The following is a 26,085-nucleotide window of genomic DNA, read 5'->3' on the forward strand; positions in this document are numbered from 1 at the left end:
AGAGCTTAAAATCTACTTACCCTCTTAACAGAAACGGAACAATGTGCAACCAAACTAGGTGGGGGGGCTGTGCTCCTTCACCCCCCCCCCCCCAATTATATATACTAACTCCAGGATCGCACTACAGTGGGGAAAAGGGCATATAACTTTAACTTGCCTTACAGTTCTCTACACACTGCCACTACTGCTGGGAATTCACAAAACATTCGCCAAATTACTTTAGATATTTCCCATAAAAATGTAGAGAGACAAACCCACATTTAGAAACACTACAACACTATTTTCTACATGACTATCTGAATTATAACAGTCAGCACTCTAAGTTACAGTAATTCTTTTTATCTCAAGCAAGTCACAGGTGAAGGAAAACCCACAACAAGTCTGTCTTAAATGTTGGTGAAGTGGGAGTCAGTCAAATGTAATTTGGGTCAATTGGGTGTCAGTCAAATGGGTGTCAGTCAAATAAGTTTTAGGTCAAGTGATTAACTTGTACTGTTTGGATAAATGGAAGACCCATAGAGCTCAAAGTTGACACAGGTTCAAAGTACATTATGTCAGTAGAAACATTTGCTAGAGTATGTGCTGGTAAGAAGCTTGATTTGGCAAAGTGTGCAAAGCTTGTTGCTTATGGTGGTGAAGAAATTCAAACTGATGGTTCAATAGCGCTTTCATGTTACTCTGCTGGGAACAGCTGTGACTTGCAGTTTTACATAGTCACATAGTCAAAAGGCACGTACAGTCATTATTAGCCCTCTGAGACCGTTTGAAAATGGGACTACTTTCATTTAATAAGGAAGTCCACTATATAAGCTGAAAAGACCATTGTTTTAATTTTGCCTAGACTATTTTCTCTACCTGTGCTGATCTTTTCGAAGACAAACTAGGCAAACTTCCCATTTGTGTATGTCATGATGTTAGACCCTGAAGTCAGCCCAGCTGCCAAACCAACCCGGAAAATTCCACTAGCTATGCAGAACAGAGTCAAAGCCGAGCTAGATAAAACGGTGCAGCAAGGTGTGGATTTATCCACTTGAATTGACTGAATGGGTATCTTCCATGGTGGTAGCTCATAAGAAAAGCTCAGATGATATCAGAATATGTATTGATCCAAGAGATTTAAACAAAGCACTGAAAATACCTCATCATTCAAAGCGTACAGTCAAAGTTGTTGCTGTTATGCTAAATACCACTGTTTTTTTCTGTTTTGTATGCAGAGTTTATTTTGCCAAATTTTTGCTTGACCGAAAGTCATCATTGCCAACCACTTTCAGTACTTCTTTTGACAAGTACAGATTTTTAAGAATGCCATTTGTGATAAATTCTGCCAGTGAAGTCTTCCAGCATGCCAGGGAACAATTTTTTTCTGGTTATCCATGTACTGTTGTAGTAGATGATATTCCAGTAGGAGGTAATGGTGAAGCCGAGCTTGACAGAAACCTCAAAGTTCTGGAACTAGAGCACGTCAAGTGAATCTTAAGCTGAAACCTCAGAAGTGCAAATTCAGGCTACGAGAAGTTACTTATGTTGGTAATTTGTTTACCAGTTCAGGCTTACAACCAGATCCTTCCAAGCAAACAGCAGATGTCCTTCAAGGATGCATCTGCAGTCCTTACATATGGGTTGTCCTGCCTCAGGCAGCCCTTCGGTCGGCCGGATTCCAAAGTCTGGGTCCGGCGTCGGCTGATGTCGCCCTTTCCCGGCGTCAGGCGCCTGGGGTATAAAAGCGTCAGCGCGCCATCTTCCTCAGTCTTTCTTGCCGTGGTGCCCGAAGCAGAAGCAGTTCGCAAGTGCCGGTCGGCCAGCTCCTGTAACTTCAGCTACTGAAGACTTCAAAAGCTAAGTACCCCGTTGGGGACTCTTTCTTGCTTCAGCCGATGTCAGATCAAACGCTTAAAGTTAATAATTGCTTAACTTGTGGGAAACAAATACCTCATAAGGATTTCCATTCTTACTGCCTCCCCTGCCTAGGCCCAGACCACGACGTCTCGGCCTGTTCAGCCTGTGCTTCCTTCAACCGACGCACTCTTAGGCATCGGGCGTAGTTTGCAGAGGAATTTTTTGGGGCTAGTTACTGTTACAATATGCCGTCTGAGACTCCGACTTCTCTTTTAATAAAAAAACGGAAGGACAAGGACCAACACATGCGGACCGTGGTTTCGGCTGAAACCACGCCTACGCCTACCGCGAGTGTCTCAGTTTCGGCTGAAACCGAGTCCTTGGTACTTCCTACTGTTGAAACCGCACAACCGACAACCTCGGCCCCGGAGGCCTCCTCTGAGTCGGTTATAGAATTTCCCTCTGAAACCGGTGCTCTGGAAACATCCGACACCATTTCTCTTGATAAAACGGCGCCAGCACGTGGAGCAGCCAGGCCTCCTGCATCCATGTCCATAAAGGCATTCACTAGGGCTAAAGCTGCTAAACAGCCAAAATCTCTGCCTCCCAAGGCTATTCCTCAGGGACCCACTACTGGTTCACAGATTTTAAGTTTAGCTGAGGACCTTATTTCCTTAATTAGGGGCTCTCAGCCACATCCGGACATGGGCTCTCAACCTCCTCTAGACAAAAGGCCCAGGGTTGAGCACACTGATCCCCCCAGTCCTCTGATGACTCTGCTCTATCAGACTACCAGGAGGAGGCCTTTACGGCCTACGAGGATTCTGATGCAGAGGAATCTATTCCCTCGGCCTCCCCTCCTGAAGAGTTGTCCTTTGGGGAGACCCTTCACTCCATGAGAGAGCATTTCAAATGGCAGGGCCAGGAATTCTCTGATTCCAGGAAGAGATTAAGGACTTTTTTGCATTTACCTCAGCATAGGCCTTTGGCTATTCCTCCTGTTTTGAATGTCATTGATGATGTGTACTCTGAGTCTAGCATTTCCCCTGACTCCCTTCCTCCAGCTCCTGTCAAACCCGATAGGTACTACAGGGTCCTGGACTCGCATCATTTCCTTTACAAGGGCCATTCTGCTGACCCAGAAACTATTTTCCAGGGCCCTAAAGGGATTGCAACTGCCACTACTAAAAATCCACTCCCTTCTGAAAGGGAGTCCAGGGCTTTAGAGAGATGGGGTAAAAAAGTGTATACTTCTTCCACTCTTTCTATGAGGGCGTTAAATTGTCAATTCCATATGATACAGTACCAAGAGTATTTGTTAGATGAATTGCTTAAAAAGCTGTTTTCACCTGAACCCCTAGATCGCAAGGCACTTCAGGATCTGGTACATAACTCCCAACAGGTTAGCAACCATTTCTTGCAGTGTGGTTATGATGCATTGGAAGCTTCATGTAGGTCAGCAATGACAGGTGCAGTCATATGTAGGCATGCTTGGCTGAAGGAACAAACTCTGCCAGATCATGTTAAAGCAAAGCTTCTGGATGCGCCACTGGAAAAGCAAAAGTTATTTGGCTCCACTGCTCAGGAGGTCTTAAAGAAATTTGAGGAAAAGGCTAAATCTGTACAAACAGTCAAAGATTTTCTCCAGGTCCAACCACCAAGATTCAGCAGGAATTGGCCTTCTAAGAATTGGTCCTTTCCGGACAGAGAGAGATTTCAAAGAGGCAAGAACAGGCGTGCCAGAGGTAGAGGGCAAGCTAGAGGCTCCTACAGAGGCCGTCAATGGCAGCCTCCTAACCAGAGAGGTAGTGCAGGACCTACAACTGCTGCACAAGGACAGACTCAATGACTTTACTTTGACCCCACCAACCAGGGCTCAGTTGGAAGCACCTTTGGGCGGAAAGCTATCTTTATTCTCAGAAAATTGGCACAGTATTACAAGGGACAAATGGACTCTGCAAATAATAGACAAAGGATACAGGTTCCATTTTCATACACTACCAAAAAGAAAAGGCATGCCAAACCTGCCACCGAATCAAAGGGCAGAGGCTTTCAAACAAATTTCAAACCTACTGCAAATGAAAGCTATAGAAAAGGTTCCTCTCACAGAACAGGGCCAAGGATTTTATTCCAGACTATTCCTTGTCCCAAGAAAAGAAAAGCAATGGAGGCCTATTCTGGACTTGTCCGCACTGAATACTTATCTCATTGTGCCAAAATTCAAAATGCTGACACTACAGCAACGCCTTCCCATGCTGGGCAAGGGGTCTTGGCTGGTAACTCTAGACCTCAAGGAGGCATACCTGCATGTCCCTATCAGACAAAGTTGCAGAAGACACCTCAGATTTCTTGCAGGTTCAGAGCATTATCAATTCTCAGCATTGCCCTTTGGCTTATCTACTGTGTCCAGAATATTCACGAAATGCTTGGCATCAGTAATTGCACACTGCAGACTTCAGGGGATTCAAATATACCCATACCTGGACGACTGCCTTATACAAACGGACAGCCCACAAACTTTGGTAAAACACTTGAATTATGCCATCCGCCTACTTCAGGCCTTGGGATACACAGTCAACATTCACAAATCAAGACTTGTTCCATCCCAAAGAATAACTTTTCTGGGTGCGAGACTAGATACAACCACCCAAATGGCTTTTCTCACAGAAGAAAAACAGACAACTACCGGATTATTTCGAAAATCTGACAAAACAAACCCAGCTGACTGCAAGGAAAATCCTGCAGGCCCTGGGTTACATGGCATCTTGCATTCTTCTGATACCACAAGCAAGGCTGCATATGAGGAAACTACAATGGTACCTAAGGAGTTTATGGTCTCTGCACAGTCACAGCCTAGAAGCTTTAATACCACTCATTCCATGCCTTCAAAATGAATTTCTGTGGTGAGCTCAAGCAAGCCAGTCAAACATGGGTCTGCCCTTCAGCAAACCAACAATCAGCCAAACCATTACAACGGACGCCTCAGACCATGGATGGGGAGCACACATGGAGGGCAGATGCATTCCAGGGCTATGGTCACAGAAAGAGTTGCGCATGCACATAAATCAAAAGGAAATGCTGGCAGTAATGCATGCAATCGAGGCCTTCAAACACTTCCGGCATCAAGGCCACCTGCTAATAAGGACAGACAGTACCACAGTTATGTGGTACATAAACAAGCAAGGAGGTACCCATTCTTACCCTCTTTGCAGGCTGGCAATGAATCTTTGGGAACTTTCCTTAAAACTCAATATAGAACTGCAATCCCAGTTTGTGCCAGGAAAAGACAATGTGCTGGCGGACAGCCTAAGCAAGAAATATCATGGATCCACACGAATGGATGCTGCACCCAGACATCTTTCTTCAGATAACACAGTCATAGGGAAGGCCGGACATAGATCTTTTTGCCTCCCAACACAACCATCAGCTGAAGAAATTCTGCTCAAGGACATACCACCCACAAGCATGGAAAGTGGACTCCCTCTCTTTCAGCTGGAATACCCTAACAGTATATGCATTTCCACCTCTTCCATTAATGACCAAGGTCTTACTGAAGATTAGGACAGAACAGCCAAAAGTGATTCTGATAGCTCCGGACTGGCCAAGACAGCACTGGTACCCACTGTTAAGGAGCATGTCACGCACGAAACCGTGGCCTCTACCACAATGGCCACTTCTTCTGACACAGCACAGTTACAACACTCTGCACTCCAGCCTGAAAACCTTGCAGCTGGCAGCCTGGAAAATACCTTGACTCCTCAATAGGATAAGCTATCCAAGAGAGTAAAGGATATCATCATGGAAGCTCGCCGGCCTTCCACAAGAAAGGCATACTCAGCAAAATGGAAAAGATTTTGCACTTGGAACACCACAAAGGGCCAAGATGCGACAATGATGAACATTACACATATCCTGGAGTACTTGGCAGAAATGCTACACAATGGCCTTTCTTACTCTTCTATAAAAATTCATGCTTCAGCAATTTCAGCAGAATACAACACTGATCCTCCTGTCTTTTCTCATCCTCTGCTAAGGCAGTTTCTAAGAGGAATTAAAAACATCAACCCTCCAAGGAAACCACCAGTGCCTACATGGGACCTTAACTTCATGTTGGAAAAATTAACTCTACCTCCCTTTGAACCAGCAGCATCTTCAGAACTACAGTTCCTGTCTTGGAAGACTGCCTTCCTTCTGGCCATAACATCAGCAAGAAGAGTATCTGAGTTGCAGGCCCTCATGGCAGTACAACCATTTCTTATTTTTCATCAGGACAGAGTCTCATTGAGAACCAATCCTTCATTCATGCCAAAGGTGGTATCCAGGGTCTCATTGAACCAAGCTATTCACCTGCCTACCTTCTTTCCAAATCCACAGAACAAAGGAGAGAAACTTCTGCATACCCTGGACATTCACAGACAGTTGCGCTACTACTTGGACAGAACTAAGACTTACAGAAAAACTGACCAGCTGTTTGTAGCATATGCTGCTGGTGTACAAGGAAAAGCAATTTCCAAACAGACAATTTCAAAATGGATAGGGAATTGCATTCGATTCTGTTACTCTTTTCATGGCAAAACTGTGCCAGCTAACATCAGACCTCATTCCACCAGAGCCACAGCCACCTCCACAGCCTTCTTAAGAGGGATGGCTACAAAGGACATTTTAGAAGCTGCTACATGGAGCTCCGTGCATACATTTTCCAAGCATTACAACTTACCTTTATATTCCAGATCCAGAGCAGGCTTTGCTACGGCAGTCCTGCAGGGCATTTTAGCTACACCATCCTTTTCTTAGATCCTACCACCCCTAGCTTGGCTATGGTATTCTACCCATATGTAAGGACTGCAGATGCATCCTTGAAGGACATAGTACAGTTTTGTACCTACCATAAATGTAGATGTCCGATAGGTATGCATCTGCAGTCAGGTTTTCCCTCCCTCCTTCCCCTCTGTGGTACTTCTTGGATACTAATCCCTCTCCTAGCTAGCTGGGGTTATCTATTATGGTGTATTTGTTTTATATTAGTGTGTATGTTTGGAATTTTTTGTATTTCTCCAAATTTAGCCTTCCTTAGAGGGCACCTGACATCTGGGGCAAGAAAAACTGAGGAAGATGGCGTCGGCTAATGCTTTTATACCCCAGGCGCTCTGACGTCGGGGAAAGGGCGACATCAGCCGACGCCAGACCCAGACTTTGGAATCCGGCCGACCGAAGGGCTGCCTGAGGCAGGACAACCCATATATAAGGACTGCAGATGCATACCTATCGGACATCTACATTTATGGTAGGTACAAAACTGTTCTTTCTTGGGATGCCAGCTCCAGACAATGCTCCAGCCCTTCATTTTGTTGGCACGGTTAACTATCTAGGCAAGTTCATTCCAGACTTGAGCCAACTTTCAGCACCGCTCAGAGTTGACATGCAAAGAAGTATCCTGGTCCTGGTTTAGAACAACACCAAAGAGCATTTGATGTCTTGAAATAGAGAATTGCCAGTCCACCAACTCTCAGGTGCTATGAACACAAACCAGTTACTCTTTCTTGTGATGCTTCAAAGTGTGATCTTGGTGTAGTCATTCTTCAAGAGGGTAGACCAGTAGCATGTGCGTCCAGAATTCTAACCCAAACTGAGATGCAGTTTGCCCAGAATGAGAAAAAACTCTTGGCAATTGTTTCTGCAAGTTCGACGTTCCATGATTATATTTATGGATGCCCAATTCAAATCGAAACAGATTACCAGCCTCTAGTCACTATTTTGAGAAAGCCTATGCATACAACTACTGCCAAATTGCAACACATGATGTTGAAATTGCAGAAGTATAATTTCAATCTTGTCTGCACAAAAGGCAAACTTCTTTATCTTGCTGATACGTTATCCAGATTGCCCAGAAATACCACTGAACAGCATGAAAATGAGAAACTTGATTTTGAAGTCATGGAAGTGAGAAATTTTTCTTCCATATGTCTTGGTGAGCTTAAAGGTCACACAGCCTCAGATCCAATATTTCAGAAGCTCAGCCACTTTATCAGTCAAGGATGGCCTTAAAAGCAATCTTGTTTACCAGTAGAAGTGCAACCATATTTTCCTTACAGAGATGAGATTTTGTTTGACAGTGGTATCATCGTGAAAGGTCCAAAAGTAATTGTTCCAAAATCTTTGCAAACAAGAGTATATTACCATTTTGCATTGTTTCTGCCCAGGAACTGATTCTACCAAAAAAAAGGCAAGAGGACTCTTATTTTGGCCATGTGTCAAAGGATATTGAGAGAGTACTTTCAACTTGTTCTGTATGGAATAGTGCTAAGTCACATCAACAGAAAGACCACTTCAGCTAAACCAGATTCCTGAACTACCTTGGTTGACAGTAGCTACAGACATTTTTGAATGGAATGGTCAGCATTACTTGGTGTTAGTAGACTCTTATTCATATTGGTTTGAGATTGCTCTATTTCCTAATTTAGCATCCAGCTCTGTCATTACTAAGTTGGTGTCATTTTGTAGTCCATGGTAGTCCGCACAAAGTTATTTCTGACAATGGTGCACAGTTTACAAGCCAGCAGTTCAAGAGATTTGCTGAAGAGTGGGACTTTATTCCCGTTACAAATAGCCCCACAGTCAAATGCTTTGGCAGAACGTGCAGTTCAAATGGCAAAACAGTTATTGGAGAAGTTGAAATGAGCTGATAGCAATGTTTTTCTGAATCTCAGAAATATTCCTAGTAATAAACATCTTGGTTCACCTCCACAAAGGCTTTTGTAGAGAAAAACTAGTAGCATACTACCAGTTAGTAGCAATCTGTTGGTTCCCAGTGCTAAGAGCAACAAAGCGGTGATAGGTCAACTTATGAAAAGGTGTTTATCCCAGAAACGCTATTATCATAAGTTTAGCAAACCGCTCAATCCATTACGAGAAGGGAGGATAATGAGGATGCAGACGTCCAAAGGTTTTGGTCGGATTGGAGTCATGAAAAGTGCATGTCCATAGCTGAGATCATACATTGTGGAATCACAAGGAGTAGAATTTAGGTGGAATCAGAAACATTTGGTACCGGTGTCCGAGCTTGTATTGCTGCATCTTGCTTGTGAAAAAGTCTCTAGATCTCGGAGCGAGTTATCCAGTGTTCCAGTTCCAGTGGACATTCCAGCAAATATCCCTTTTCCTGAGAAGATTCCCGAAACTCCTGAAACAGATTGTTCACCAGTGACTGTCCCTGATACTGAACCAGTCCTAATTGTTGTATCACTAGATCAGGTCTCATTTCCAGACCACGTTCCAGATGCGCAGGAACTTGGACATGAACGTTGTGTTTATTTCTTAGTGTCTGTATAATTACATGTCTTTTTTAGATGTCATTTTATTGTGGGCAATTCACTAAAGAGGGAAGATGTAGATCAGTATGTATACCTTTAAGAAGCTTTCCATGAGCTTGCACATGTGTATAAATACTGAGCACGTGCGAACCAGACTGCCATTTTGTAGAGAGCTGTTGAGATGTAAGCATGCATGTATGTAATGGTCTGTCAGCTAATCACTTTTTGTATTTTATGTTGCTGCTATCCATCCTGATGTGTTTCTGTATAATAAAACTATATATAAACTAGCTACCCTGCCTGTTCATCTTGAATCATAACATAGGACGAGCAACACTAGTCATTTGTGTTAGTCCTTCCTGTAGGATGTTAATGTCTTGAGGGAAGTTGTGACTGTTTCTAGTTTGCAGTCATCTGCATACTTGGGTCAGCTAGAGCCCCTTGACTTCTGAGAAGTAGGTGCCAAAAAGGAGCAGACCCAGCACAGAGCCCTGACTACTAATGACCAGCTTCTTTGTGGAGGTGGATTCCCCTATCCTAACTACCTAGGTCCTATCTGAGAGCCATCTGGCTGTCAATCATGTAACCTAGCGGTTTGTCTATATCTATGAGTTTAATGCTGGAGTGGGGTATTATGTCAAATACCGTAGTCAGGTCAAGGTTGGCAGTATGCACGTTTTTGCCGTCATCCATTGTCTTGGTGACCTTCGTGAAGAAGTTCACCAGGCTTAGTAGGCAATATCTGCCCTTGACAAAACCAAACTGTGTTGGTGCCAGTGTGTGATGCTTTTATATGTCCTTATTAATTATTTCCTTGATAATTCTGTCCATGACTTTGCATGAGACTAGTCAGACTTATGGATATGTAGTTCCAAGGTCCATTGATGGCCTGCCCATGTGTAGAGGGATGACTGTTCTAGTTCTCCAGTCACATGGTGTAAAGCCTTTCTTGAAGCTGTGGTTAAACAAGGATTCCAGTGGTTCAGATAAGTCATGTTTCATGCTATTTAGGAGGCATCTTGGGATATTGATGCAGTGTTTTTTTGCTTTGGATAGTGCATCCTGGAACCTGCTGCTTAGTGATAGTTGGGGGGGGGGGGGGGCTTGTTTTGTGGTATTTCATGGGCAGGTAAAATTGGAGCCAAATTTGTCAGTTAGCAGATTTGCTGTATTTTCCATCTCTGTGTTAGTGGCTCCATTTACAATCAGTTCCACACACTGTTGTGTGCTGCCTGTGATGCTTTAATCAGAGTTTAAAAAAAAATCCTTATGGCTGTCCTTCGCCTTTGGTTTTAGTAGACCTAGCTTGCCTTCTTTGTTAGCTTGAAATAATGAGTTTTTTTATCATGCTGGGCATAGCACTTAATAATCTTTTTTCTTTTGTTGTAAAGCTTGTTTGGATTAGTTCCGAGTTTATTTCTGGTATGCACAGCTGTCTCTTTGCATTTATTTACATGATTGCATATGGTTTCTGTGAACAATTCCACATAGGCGACTGTGTTCTCAAGGTTTGGTGAAGGGGGCTTGGAATTCTGGCAGATTATCACTTAGCAGTAGGAAATTTGCCTTAGAATAATTCCTAAATGTTGCAGGGTTAGCCTGGGTCAAATAATTGATTTTTATTATGAAGGAGACAGCTTTGTTGCCTGACCTTGCGAAAGAGGATGTTTGAGAGCATCAGTTTCTGTGTTTGCACCCCTAGTGGGGGTGTATGGACTACCTGAGCTAAGGTGTTTGTGTCTGCAAAGCCCAGGAGTCTCTGGTCATGTAAGTATCCCAGTTTATAGTGGGGTTTTTGAAGTCACCTATGAATATGGTATTGGATTGAATGGTAAGGGCTTACAGTAAGTCCAAGTTATGGGTTTCTTGGGTCATGGAAAGTGACAGCATTTGATTCCTTTGGGTTGGATTTGCTAGTTTGGAATGATATTTATGAGTTTGGCATTACCGAAAAAGGCACTACAGGGAGGAGAATGTTTTACATAGTAACTGAAAGCCTAGAGAGGACAGGTGCAGACCATCCTTAGCAAAGCAGTTAATCGACATTATCCTTCCATGTAAACTATATTGTACCCCCTTGGAATGGCACCAGAAATTAAGCCAATTATTGAAGTTGGTCATCTTTTGTTCCTATTGAGGAATTATCCTTTGTGAAGGTAGAGTGCTGCCCCAATGCTAGGTATATACCAGCCTGGGCCACACAGTTGGAGAGCATTCTCTATCTTAATATAGTCTAGGGATGTACAGTGCAGATCATTTACTCCCTAATGGACTGTCGGGTATTTTAGGTGAATTACAAAATGATGGTACAGTAAGGGTTTACAGCAGGTTAACTTTGGTAGAAACTACAGCTAGGCTAAATATAACTGAATTTGTGCAGCAGTGCTCCTCAGTGCACAAACAAGTTGCTCATTGTGCAACTGAGTGCTGGGTATAGGGGAAAAGTATTTCCTAAGTGGCTCTGTCTATACAAGGCACTGTTAAATGCCACCGTGTGATGAGCAGCAGAATTTTTAGACTCAAAGAAAAGTGACCAAGTAAAAAGCCCTCTGGCCAATAAAACTGCCTGTTTCCATGGGCAGGTATACAGGAAATGATACTGGGAAGAACTTCGATAGATGTACAGTAAGGGTGGGTAGCTCAAAAGCCTTGAAGTTTAAAAACACAACAGGAAAAAGGTAGGTGGGAGGAGAACACTTAAATGGTAAGGTAAGTGCAGTAGTTTAAATGTACTTTCCTGGATGCAAAATGGAGCCCAAATGCTTTGTTTATTATTAGCCTGAAGAGAGGTTTTTTTTTTCCAGCTTCCATGCTTTCAAGAGTCTCAAGACAAAGACAGCTGACTACTTGTGTAATGTGAAATACCAGGAGGCTGGAAATATCTTAAAGATCTAGCCATTAATGCTTATTTTCTCAGAACTGCAGAAATGTCCCACTGGGTTTGACTACCACAAGCTCTGGTTACAATTCACACAAATGGCCAAGGCTGGCATTTTTGTTAAGATTAAAAAGTGACTAAAACACAGAATTAGATAAGCAATGCTGATAATCAACTTAAGATCTCAGAAAAATGATAGTAGATTCTGCAAGGCATCAGTTTATAGCTGTACATTCAGAGAGAGAGAATACAAATACAGAAAAATGAGATTCCACTCAGAACTGATTCGCTTACCTTGGCACAGCACAAGTCCCACTCAGAACTGATTTGCTTACCCTGGCACAGCACAAAAACAACTTGAAAAGCATAACAACCTATAAAGTGCTACGAAGTATAAAAATGATTTCAAGTTAATAGCTTTAACTTCAGATTCAGAACAAATGCAAAACAGGAACCACTCAAAACTGACTTAAATGGTAAGATAAGCACAGTAGTTTAAATGCTCTTCCCCGGATGCAGAATGGAGTCCAGATGCTTTGTTTGGTATTGGCTTGAGAGTATTTCAGCTTTCAGAATTCCCAGAGATTTGCCCAGGGCACATCTTGTGACAGGACCCACTGATCAGCAGGGGAAACTTCAGTAGATGTCAACTGAGCAGCACTGTTGGTCTGCAAAACCAAGGATTTCAAGGTCTGTTCAGTGACAAACTTTTTCAGCTCTCCCAAAAGATTGCATCACTTTCGTACTTTGGAGGCAGTTGGGAAGGGGGGCAAACTTTTCTTTCCTTCATGCCTTTTTGGCCATCCCCTACAACTCTTGGGTGTTGAGAGTGATAACCAGAGGCTATTTTATCCCTTTTACATTTCTTCCAAAGTTGGGATGTAAGACCCTTCTGGATCTCCTGCTCCACTGGTTCAAGCAAGAGACTCCTTAATCCATCTGTGCTTATCTTTAGAACTCGTATTGAACTTCAGAAAATCCAAACTGGAACCAGTTCAGATCCTTGAATTGTCTTCAAGTTTTGCAGGTGTTGCATCATCAGATTCCTCCAGCTCACTTGATTCTTTGCCATTTAAGGTCCATGGCAGTGTCTGTCACTCTAGTGTCACACAAAAGGATTTTCATTAGGGTATTCCAATGGACTTCGTCCATTGGTCTGTGATGCATCACCCCATCAAACTCACTAGGATTTGCAGGCAGGCATATTCAGTGTGGTAACTAACCTGTCCTTGGACTTTGTTAGACTGCCCCTGTGTGTTTCCCCCCACCAAGGGCCATGTTGACTACAGACACCTCCCCTCCTAGGTGTTTGGGCATTTCGAAGGAAGGACTGTCCAGTGTACTTGGTCTCAGACCGAAGCCAACCTTCACATCAATATACTGGCTGTGTAGGCAGTTATCATTGTGTTGCAAGCCTTTCAGGATTGCCTCCCCATGAGTGTGGGTGCAGTACAGTCAGACAATGTCCGTGGTCCGGTAGATCAACAAACATGGTGGAGCCCATTCTTGCTCATTGTGGGCAAAGTCTTTCCAGCAGTTTATTATTGCAATGCATGTTCCAAGTCAGTCCAGTTTGATCTCAGAGGACCAGCTGAGGTCTATTCTTCTGCCGCATGAGTTGTCCCTCAATCAGTCAGTGACTAACAACATTTTCAGCCCCTGTGCCAGCCTTGCTGCAACCTATTTGCAACCCCAACCATACCAAATGCAGCAATCTCTTCGCCCTGATCTCTCAGGAAGGAGAATTGCTGAAGGGGCACACTCTTCCGTTTTTAACCCCTGCAGTCTCCTGTTATGCTTACTCTTCAACTCCTCTATTAGTCAGGTTTCTGTAGAAAGCTGCCTGGTGCAAGGCAAAAGTGATTCTCATTGCCCCCTTTTGGCCTTGACCGTTTTGTCTCACCTTTCTATGGTCTCACCTAATGTACCCACACTGGGTGCTCAATCACCTTCCCGATTTGATCTCCCACCCCTCTGCCAAGCCTCAACTGGACATCAAATCCCTCAATCTGACTATTTGGTTTTTCCACTTCCATTGATGGCCAGGAATTCCAGGCTCTCTTCTAGAATTATTTATATTCTAACTTCTTTTCAGAGGCCTTCTGTTAGGAAAACCAACATAAGTGGAAGAGATTTGCTATTTAGCCAATTCTAAGGGTTTTTGGAACATTCTCGGAAGCCTGGATTTACATTTTGAACTTCCTGGTAAGTTCCTTTCATTAAGGGCTAGTTATTCTATGATTAAAGTCCCATTAATGGTCATTTCTAGCATCTATGTTGGATAGTGTACTGCTTTTGCTTCCCTCAAGCTTTCAAAAGCATTCTTGAGCGGTACCTTTCTGTTATGACCCCCTTTGAGGGAGGACCCAGTGCCACTTTGTGACATCGCTGTTTTGTTACAGAGTCTTACTGCAGCACAATTTTAACCTGCAGCTACCGCTGATTTGAAATTTCTGTGCTGGAAAACATGTTTTTTGTAGTTACATCAGCTAGGAGGATTTCAGAGTTGCAGGCCTTAGCATGTAACCTCCATATTTGATTTTTCATAAGGAGTGAGTTTCCCTCGGGACTAATCCAGTTTTTATTCCTAAGGTGGTCTCTGAAACAGCTTTGCATAAGGTATCCATTTTACCAGTCTTCTTCCCAAGTTTCTAGAATAAGGGTGAATATCATCTTCACTTGTTAAATGTACACAGTCAGCTGTGATTTTATTTGTACAGTACAAAAGACTAGGAAAACAGGTGTGGAAGTTATTCACTCCCGAGCCTGCGGAAACCATTACTCAAGCCGCTGAATCACTTACAAATGCCTTCTACCAGCACCTCCAGGACTGCATGGATTAGGCAATCCCAAACAAAACAAAGACTCTTTGTACCAAAGGCAAGCGTCCAGTCTGGTGGACCCCAGCCATAAACAAGCTCTACAACAAAAGGAGGAAGCTACTACAAGATAGAGCAAAATCCTTAAAAGGGAAGACACCTTTGATCATTATAAGTAAAAAAACTAAGATCTCTCATAAAATCATCCAAGGCAAATTTTGAGAGAAAAGTCGCTAAGGACTCAAAAGACAATCATAAGACCTTTTTTAGCTATGTTAGAAACCTGGGAGGAAACTCCCAGATATGCTCAGAATTAGTTCAAAATGATGTAAACATCACTGAACCTACAGACATTGCCAACATACTGGCCGACAGGTTCAGTGCAAACTTCTCCCCCCCCTCCCCCCCAAAAGGAGAGATATCTGTACCAGAGGACTGTAGCCCCCCAAACATCTCAAACGCTCAGGTGAGAACTGCTCTCTCCAAGGCGAAAAACACAGCATCCATGGGACCAGATGGTGTCCCCGGTTGTGTGCTCCACGAACTCAATGAGGAATTAAACCTGCAGTTAGGGCAGCTGTTTAATCTTAGCCTCACCTCAGGATACGTACCCAAGGAGTGGCGTACGGCAACTGTGGTCCCACTTCACAAAGGCGGTGCCTCCACCGACCCTGGAAATTACCATCCCATCAGCTTGACAAGCCTGATCTGCAAAGCTATGGAGAGGATCATAATGGAACTCATAAATAAAGACATAGGGGACTTGCAGACATTGGATCCAACCCAGTTTGGCTTTGTCAAAGGCAGATCATGCCTTTTAAACTTGGTTGACTTTTTCGAAACAGTCACCAAGGCCATTGATGAGGGCAAGGCAGTACACACAGCCTACCTCGACCTGCAAAAGCTTTCGACACAATACCCCACTCGGGTATCATTGAAAAACTCACCAGCTTAAATGTAAATCCATACGTCACAAGATGGGTTGCAAACTGGCTAAGTGACAGAACCCACAGGGTCAGAGTTGCTGGCGCCATGTCAGACTCAAAGCCTGTCACAAGTGGTGTCCCACAGGGCTCAGTCCTGGGCCCACTCTTGTTCGGCATCTACTTTTCAGAAGTACAAGCAAACACAGGAGGGTTATAGCTAACAAAGTTTGCAGATGACTGCAAACTGGGCGCCATAGTCGAGAACCCATCTGACACAGATATCCTTCAGAAGGGTCTCATAGAAACGGATAACTGGTGCCAGAGCCATGGCCTAAAGTTAAATGCCAAAAAATGCATAGTCATACCCTTCGGGAAAAACAAGGTTACCCCTAGCTACCATATAGGTGGCAATCCACTAAGCACAGAAGAGGTTATCAGGGATTTGGGGACCCAGGTTGACAGTAACCTCTCGTTTGACACTCACGTTGCCAAAGTAGTTAGGAACACCTTCTACATTGCCCACCTGATCATGAAGGGATTCACATCTAGATCAAGGGAGGTCGTTCCCCTGTACTCATCACTCATCAGACCAATGATCGAGTACAATGCCCCATTCGGAATGTATCTGACCCGACACCTGCAGCAATTGGAAAGGCCCCAAAAGTTCCTCACCAAAAGGATAAAGGGTCTCAAAAATATGTCTTATGCTGCCCGACTGAAGGAACTCCAGCTCTATTCAGTCGCTTACCGTCTGCTCAGAGGTGACCTGTGCCTGACATACAAGGCCATGTCCAACCCGGAATTGATGAACATGCTTCACCTCAAAAAATCTAAATCCATCAGAGCTACAAGGGCAAGAGACTTAAACCTTAACACGGTTATTAATAGGACGTGCTGGAGGGACAGATTCATCACCCAGAGGCTCCCTATGCTGTGGAACAAAATCCCGGTACATGTGAGGCAGAGCACCTCGCTGGCTTTGTTCAAGAGAAATCTTGACCAATGGATGGGAGATCGCAGGTATACCCCAGGGATTACCTCAGTGTCACTGCTTGACAGAGGCACAGCAAAATAATGGGCATAGTATCCTTCAAACTAAAGGGGTGGCGAAAGCCACAAAACTCTGGGCTGGGCTTATAAATGCCCTTGGGCAGATAGCCTAGTATGAACCTAAAGCTAGATCTGTGTTTTCTCCCATCCATCTCAACATTCCCTCCCACTGTCTACCATCCAAATTCACTGTTCTATGGCATCTGCTAGGCTACACTGACCTGCCCCCACCCCCAGTAGCCTTGTTTGATTGCAAGCAATTTAGGTTACAGTATTCTGTTTAGATATGAGAATTTCATACTTTAGAATTATAGTCATGTCTTATGAGGCAGACTAGATCTGAGGGCTGTTAAAGTAGTGGTGCATTATGGGAGTGAGAGTTGCCAGCCTCAGATCTATATGGATCCAATATATACCCATTTGTTAAGATCCATGGAAAAAGACAGCATGGATCTTACTTTTTATGGTACTTGCATAACATTTGTCTTTTGATAATGCTAAAATACCAAAGTTGAAAAAATAGTCTTTGCTAGCTGGGTGGATGTGCAGTATTGCTGGGTTTCAAAGTGGTATTTAGCCTAGTTAACACATTTTGGTTAAGCAGGTGAACCAGGATTACCTTGTCCTATTTTAAGATGGTCTTGGTCTGAACAATTGTCCTACAAAGAAGGAAAACTGGTACACATCCTATTATTCAAGTAGAAGAACCTGCCCTTTAATGCTGCAGAAAGTTATAATAGTGTAACTAAAGCATGGTAGCATGTCCAGAAACTGTGTTAAAACTATGGTAGTAAAATACTGAGCATTAGTCTTGAATGTAAATTCAAATTGAAGCTTGTGCATTGAATGTACAGACCAACCTAAAGAAGTCAGATTTTATTTAGAAATGTAAGGCTTTTCACTTAAGTGTGGTAGCTCTAGAAAGAAGGATAGTATACTGTGTATGTTGTATGCTCTACTTTTAAGTCCAAGTTGGTCACAAATGTGGTTTAAGCTGTTGAGTTTACAACCCCTTTGGTCACAATGCCAGAAATGTTACAAGCCATGTTTTCATGTCCTATGAATGAAAATGCTCAATCTGAAATTTTGAATAAACTTGATTCTGTTACTGTGTGGTTTGGGTTCCCATTCACTTCATTGTTATGGTTATTTGTTTAAGGCAAAGTCATTTGCTTGATTGTTTGTTGTTTCCCCAAGTGGTTTCATCACTATTTTAGCATACTAGTGAGATCATAAACCCTGCCATCTGAGATGCAATCACTAAATGCAGTGCAGTTTAAATTCTTAACATCAAAGTATTACACACAGTATCTATCACTATTGATGAGTAAGTACTTTGTTGAGACATCACATGATAGTTGCCATAATTTCAGTAAGTGATGAGTCTATGTGGCGCCATGAATAAAATCAGATTTATCATGAGGTGTCTTTGGCTAATGTATGTATGACTTCCATTCCTTCTGTTCTTTATGAAAGCAGATTAGGAGAGATCCAGTTATGTTTTCAGGAATTTTGTATTTATCAGGCAGAGGTAGCCTAATGATTTACCAAAATGCTTGTGGTGTACTTTAGGCAAGTGTAATGGGGTGGTGTACCACTAAATGGGACATCATGAACTGCATTTATGGAAAACATTATGTGTTGTACTTTATCAGCTAAGCTACACACCAGAAGCACCTGCATACTGAATGAGCTCTTTGTACAACATTCAAGTGAATCCCTAGTTTTACCTTCAGAAACACCTCATCAATTTTTACCTGAATTTCCGTAGTTTGAGCTTCTTTTTTCCTGCCTTTCCATCACTGATCACCAGTACAGAGAGGAGTAATAAGGTACAGTGCCATTCACTTTGTATGATCTTATGCGCATGCAGTATGAAAAAGTTGGTGCAATTTACACTAGTGAAAGAACTTTGCCATGAAACTTGCAAGGTAAGAGGGTTATTCCATTAAGAGCCTTACTACAGTAGAGCATTTTTTTTCTTTGTTTAAATTTGTTTACTTTTAATTCTTGCTGACCTCATTAACAGGAACTCTGACCAGTTGCTCATTTACCCTTCTTCAAATGTCTGGGCATTATGATTGCAGTTGTTATGAGGAGTGTTGAGGAAAGGGGATATGAACACCTGACCCACTTCAGTGCCCCATCACTGATCTGCATTTACTTAAAATGATGATGATAGGCAGGCTTCCACACAGTCTGTTATGGTCTTGTCCTACCATATGCCGTAGACTAACTTGTATGGTTTACTGCTGGCTCTTTATGCTGCTGCAACTACTAAGAAATCCCACTGCCTCCCTTAAAAAGTCAAGTAATTCACCAGTCACAAGCTTTTCAAACTTTCTTCATCGTGTACTAGTTAAACCCAGGTTACCATTGGTGTTAACAGATGCCCTTTCCTACTCTATTTGAAATAGCAGTATGTCATTTGATTAATTAAACATGTTGTGATTATTAAGCCTTTTGAATTGTTTACTTCATTCTCTTAAAGTGTGTGTTTTTTTTTTAAATTAGCGAAGTTAAAAAAAATATGGTTTCACAAAGGGCCATCTGGGGTATTTTCTCCGAAAACTTTAACAAAATGTTATGAATCACGTTAGTATGGGCTGAAATACTTTAGAATCTTTTAACATTAATTCATGTATTAATGTTACTTTTTCTATAGCCTGATATAGTTAGGCAGGTCTGCTTTGTATTATTGAAATGTCACTTACCCGAAAATCACATCCACGAGAAGACTTCTCCAAAAACTTTATTTTAACGAAAACCCAGATCACCGGAGTTTTATTCCGGGGAAACTAACCACTTGACAACCACAAAAAAAAAAAAAAAAACGAATGGAAGCATATCAGATCCACCCAAGTAGGGGGCTTCACCCCCCAACGAAATATACGAAGCCCGAGGTCGCACTATTGTGGGAAAAAGGACAAAGTTCACCATAGTAGCCAAGTGGTTAGTTTCCTGGAGTAAAACTCCGGTGATCCAGGTTTTCGTTAAAAAATAAAATGTTTGGTGAAGTCATCTTGTAGATGCGACTTTCAAATTAGTGAAATTTCAATAATAACAGGTAGACCCAGTTAGGCATGTTACTCTAAGATGTAGTGTAAAAGCCAGAAAGTTTCTTCAGATGTTTATTTGCATTGCTCATAGTTAGTTTGATTTTTGTGTATTATGCTTGTGTTTACAGTATTGATTGAGTATAACAAAAAAAGTTTCCTAATGGTAATAAGTATTTATACATTTTACAGGGAGTGGCTGTATTTACTGTGCCACGAAATGCTGAACCCTTACTATGGATTGTTCCAGTATTCCACTGACAATATTTACATGCTGCAGATCAATCCAGATTCTTCTGTTAATCCTGTAAGTATTTATTTAGATGAAGTTTGTGCACTTTTTCCTTTGTAGCTGAGTTTCCGTTTGCATTTGCCACCATTGGCAGTTTCATTAATGAAGTCTGTTTTGCAGTTATGCTTGCATATGCCTGCTGCTCATAACATGTTATTCGTAATCAACCTATTTTTTAGTGGGATCGCTACTAAATCGGAAATACGATCAATATTGAAGACTGGAATCCCGAGACCAAATACCTGAAAGACAACAAGACCAGAAGCACGAAATTTAAAATACCGAACACTACACTAAACTTACACACACCTTTACCCAAAACACAAACACACAAGCCTACCCCCTACTTAAATATTCTAACTCCAAGGTTGCACTATACAAACACAAAATTACCACCACACACCTACATTCCCTGCACACACATGCATCACAGTCACAACACACACTTGCACACACACTAAAGCCCCTAACCAACACAACCAAACATAGATACTTGCCTAACCTCCTGACATCTCCGTACTTTGTGATTTTGAAATTCACGCTTCTGGTCTTCTCGTCTTTCAGGTATCTGGTCTCGGGATTCCAGTCTTTGGTATTGTAAGTATTCGGGATTTAGTAGTGATCCCCTTTTAGCAGTACTCTTCTGGACTTTGAGTTTCTGTTCCTATTCATGGCATTTTTAAAGTTATAGTCCTTTATCTGAGCTTTGAACAGTGATGCTGCTTCCATTTGCTTATGAGTATTCTGAGTGATAATCCCTTAGCCGTCTGACTTTTTTGGACCTAATGTTAGACCCAGGCAGGAATGCAGAGTACTTCCAAATATTATGTGCTCAAAGAGTAGAAAGCTTAACTGTGACACAAGTTGGAGGCCTTGTGTATTATATTCAAATGCTTCTGGATCTTGTTTTGAAATTTTAGAAGGACCGGCAGCTTTTTGTCACTGGATGAAGAAGAAAGGATCATTCTTCTCACGTAACAGCAAATAAACTGAAGGTAAAAAACCCCCAAAGAATAGTATTTTATTTGCTTTTACAAGTACATAAGGGCACTGAACAACCACCAGGTTGACCCATTTCATCTGGCAAGGACTCCTTATCTTAACTACTATCAGAGTTTTTAACACTTTACCTCTCTCCTCTACTTCCGCATGTTAGTTCTTGACTTCATGACTTCATACAGTTTTTGGATCTTGTACAAACTGAGGCTGGATGGTACTTGTGTATATTAGATGTAAAGTCATTGTATATTAATACACCACATTATGTTGGCTTTAATGCTTTGGATTATTGGCTAAGCAGAGTTAATTTGTATTGTCCAGGTTTCAGTATACCGTTACTGTGCTAATTGAGCACATACTCAGATGTCTTCTGTTGTTGCAATGATGTTTATTTGTTGCAAATGTTTACAAGTTAAGGGCATTACAGTGCAGGCTTCGTATGCCTCGTTATGCTGATCTCTTTATGGGCCGCTTTGAACAACTTCTAATGTAGGTTGAAAGCCTGTAACATTTTTATATGCACTAAATGTGAAGGAGATTGTTAAAAGAGATTTGGTTGATTTGGACTACAGATGTAATGGAACTGATGGTGTTTGTGCAGTACTTGAATAGCAGTAGATGGGGGTATGGAGTTTGCATTAATATTTGATCAGGTTTTTTTTCATATTTGCATTTTATGATTTCCAAACACTGCAGTGGTACGCTTAGTACAATCCTTTGTAGAAGACCCAACCATAGACATTTTTTGCTTAGAACGAATAGATGTCACCCATCATACATTATGCCAAAGTCACAGTATATTGGAATCAAGTGCACAGGTTTAGCAGAAGATTATGAACATTAGTCAACTGATTTGGGTAACAGATTAGCAGAAGTTATGAAAAACGTGAATTGTAGTGCAAAGTTAAGTCTGAAGTTGACTGTGCTAAGAGTAGACTTACAGAAGTAAGAAAGAATATAAGCAACAAACTAGACTTGATTTTAGCACCATTTGGTTTCAACCATATACAGCTTGTGAGGTTAAAAGACCCCCATTGGCACATACTTCAGGCAGATAGGACACTTTCAGTATTGTTATCCAGTTATTTTAATTGTGTACTGGAGGAGTAAAACTTTAGAACAGCATTTTTACTTGTGTAAAAAGCATTTTGAGAAATATTCTGCATAGCTCACATTACAAGGGACACTGTTGGTTGGTTGTTTTCCTTGAGGTTATTGATAATTTTTGAAAGTTAATTAAAAAAAAATCAGTCTTTTCTATCACCAAATATATCCAAAGTATTTAACATTAGACCACTAAACACATATAAAAGACTGAAATCCAAAAAGAAGTGGAAAGTGCTCAAAAACAAACTAAATCAAAAGAAGAGCAAAGTGTTGCGGGTCCACGGATAATTTATTGTATAAAACACATCCACAAATGAAATAAAACGTAATTAAAATCCGCAATGGTAGACATCCAAAATGGTTAAGCGCTTTCATCAAATAAATTGACTTCCTCAGAACACAATGACTAATAAAGTTCAGTTTTAAATACATGACTTCTAATTAGTCAGAAATTCAAAATGACCAATCATGTTCAATGACAGCTCCCTCCTCATGAATAAATATTCCCTCCTCATGAATATGTTAAATACATAGTTATTTAAAAAGAAAGAAAATAGCAGTCTCATCATAAAATACACACACATGAATATTTTATTTCAATAAAAAAATGTAATGAAAATATACACTACAATAATCTAAAATGTTACTACACTAAACCTGCCTTTTCTTTTAAAACAGGCATAATAGAGATATGTTCATGATACTTTGAAGGCGAAAGGCTGAGGTACCAGATCGTAATAAAGAAGAAGAAATACTGGTCAAGTGTTGGTTTGTGTTTCTTGAACTATTGTTGCTTTTTTGATTGTGTTTGGATATGTTCATTAAGCCCTGGGGGGGGGAATCGGCAGCCAGCCGCAGTTGCCACAATAATTCCTTTTTATACAAAACATTTTGCCAGTCCCCACCCCTGGCTTCAATGGTGACAAATTCTAATATACCAAATTTGTAAGACTAAAAATTACTACAGGTGACACTATGTTTAAACAATGCACTAGTATCTTTTTCATTTTTGATATCATACAAATGTTCGTATATCCTATTTTTCAGTTTTCTTTCCGTCTTACCTACATAAAAGGAAGAACAAGAGCAGCACTTAGCTATATATACAAGTTTAGTTGAATCACAGTTGCAATTCATTAAAAAAATATGGCTCTTGTTTTGATTGTCAAGAATAATAATATTGTCTTTTAAAATATATCTACGATAGGAACATCTACCACAAGGTTTACTATTGATTGGTCATTTTGAATTTCTGACTAATTAGAATTCATGTATGAGGTTGCACTACATTACAGTAAAGGGCAGTCTTCCCTTTACCGCATTATAGTGTGGTCCCGGAGTTGTTGTATTTAAAGAGCGGGGGGGGGGGTGCAGGGGGGCTTGCCCTTAGTTTAGGGGTTTGGTCTTTTTTTTTTTTTTTTTTTTTTTACGAATTCGAAGTTTTCTAACTTCGACCATATAGTGTCGGCCATATGGTATTCGAAGTTAGAAATCTTTATTTAAATAATATAGACCCACTTATGCTCAGCATTTTAAATTTAATTGGAAATTTGTTTCTAATGTATAAAATACATATATCAGCACATCTTGGCGACATTTGATTTAAAAAGAAACCAAATGCTTTTTTAGATACACACTCTAAAACATCCAACAGCCTCTTTTATATTTATATCAATTGACAGGATTCCATCCATAAACATGGAAGGAATGCATTTTAAACTGTTTACTATCAAAATGTCAAACTTCATATGGTAGACGTTCATTTGGTTGAAATCAGTACATTGACAGTTCAAAATATCGACATTAAAATGTCTGCATTTAAATGGTGGGCACACACCTGCAAACTAACACCTAGTGTGTTTGCACCCCCCACACCCCCTGCTACTTATATATTACAACTCCAAATTTGCACAACAGTGCTGACAAGGATAAATTCTTGCCTGTTGTCAATATAATGTCGACAAAGTCGACTGCACTGTCGACTAAATTTAACTACTTAATATTAATGTGTCGACCATATGAACGTTAGACCATGTGAATTTCAACATTTTGAAAGTAAACCATTTTAAACAGTATATGCATGTAACAGAAAAGCTGGAACTAGACATTTAACAAAAAAAGGTGTTTATAAAAGGTGAAAGTAATAACTTTTTAATACAGTAGTGCCTACTGTTGTTGTGTCTTTCGGCTTTTCCCGGTTAGGGGTTGCCACAGCGGAACTCCGTTCCGCTAATGATTGGCAGTGGATTTTTTACGTGCCAAGTTGCCAGCCCTGACGCACAACCTTCAACGAAGGCACACCCATTCACGCATGTCTCCACACAGAAGACGCTCTAACTGAGAATTGAACAGAACAACATCTTACTGCGAGGCGTCAACGCTACTGCGGCACCACTACCGCAGTATATGGTCTCACAGATAAATACAAAAAAAAAAAAAAAAAAGAATAGTGATCTACATTAAAAAATATAGAGTGCAGATAGCTATGTCACAGGAGAGACACTTGGAAAGAACTCAACATGTGAATTTGATAAAGAAAAGTTTTCAGGATGGTTATTCAGCAGAATGTCTAGGACAGAGGAAAAGAGGAGTACTTATATTAATTGCAAGAGGAGCTCCACTAGTGATAGAAGAGGATAAAAAAAGATAAAGGCAGATTTGTAGTGCTAAGGGGCTATTGGCAAGGGAGGAGGATTACACTGTCATGTATTTGTATTCCACCTAAAACTGCTAGAAATTTTCAGTTTTCAGCAAGGAATATTACTTGCAGGTGAGGACTGGAACTTGATTTGCTGCAGTGGAGATATGTTTGGGGGCCCCGAAGGGAAAGTATAACAGATTTTTGAAGAAATTTATAGAAATATTTGGCATGGAAGATGTGAATTCAGTAATAGGAGTTCGTAGTGAATTTACATATTCCCCAAGATATAAAAGCTGAGCTGGACAGAATTTAGATTTCAAAGGAACATGTACATTTAATTGAAGGTCTTGATACATACTCAATAACTGTTTCACATCATGCACCAATAATAAGTAAAGTAAAAACACAGGGTAATGAAATTAAAATGAGGTACTGGTGCTTTCCCACCTACCGGTGGAAGAGAGAGGACTTTAAGGGATGTGTAGTGGAGATTATTGAGGAGCTATTCGAGACGATAGAAATTATTTCTGAAAATACAGCTAGAAAGTGGGATAACATTAAGGTGGAGTTTAAAAATAGGGTAGAAATAAAAGAAAGAGAGCTGTGGTTAAGAAGTAAGAATTATTTAGAGGGACTGACAAATGTTAAAGTATTGCAGAATAGGGGGAATCTCACAGAATAAGGCAAGGTTCAACTGCAGAATGCTAAGCAGAAAATAAGGGATTACCTCAATAATATACACGAGTTTAGAAAGGTTGCTGTTAAGCAACTGTTTTTTGATGACACTAGAGCTCAAAAACTTTTAGCACTCAGGCAACAGAAAGTAGAAAGGGCTGATGTCCTTCTATTCAACATTGGAGTATTCTTTACTTGTGGGAAGTCCTCCGCCCAATGACCTGATGTCCGGCCAGTATACCGCTTCTAGCTACTGCAAACTAAAGTAAAAAGCCCTCAAGCCAAGGAAAGCCAATGCTGTTTTAACGCTCTTTTTTCGAAACAAAACGTTTTCGCCCCTGCTATGCAGTAAGCTTCATCAGAAACATAAATAAGAGAATACGGCACATTTTTAAAATAGTGCAGACATGATGTCATTTCCTTAGAAACAGTGTAACCAATACAACAACAAGGGAAAGGTATTCATTAAAGTGACAAGAGAAAAATATCGTAACTT

At 41.2% G+C, this 26,085-nt stretch overlaps 1 protein-coding gene across 1 annotated transcript in view; it reads left to right on the top strand.

Annotated features, from left to right (window-relative positions):
- Positions 1–26,085, top strand: part of SMURF1 (SMAD specific E3 ubiquitin protein ligase 1) — a 2,072,011-nt gene that overhangs the window by 1,927,042 nt on the left and 118,884 nt on the right. The window contains exon 12 of the mRNA XM_044089363.1: positions 20,068–20,182. Within this exon, the coding sequence (XP_043945298.1) occupies positions 20,068–20,182 (115 nt within the window). The remainder of the gene's footprint in view (positions 1–20,067; positions 20,183–26,085) is intronic.

This window comes from Protopterus annectens, chromosome 12.part0, assembly GCF_019279795.1.
Source record: "Protopterus annectens isolate FY-2018-M chromosome 12.part0, PAN1.0, whole genome shotgun sequence".
NCBI classification, from domain to species: domain Eukaryota; kingdom Metazoa; phylum Chordata; order Ceratodontiformes; family Protopteridae; genus Protopterus; species Protopterus annectens.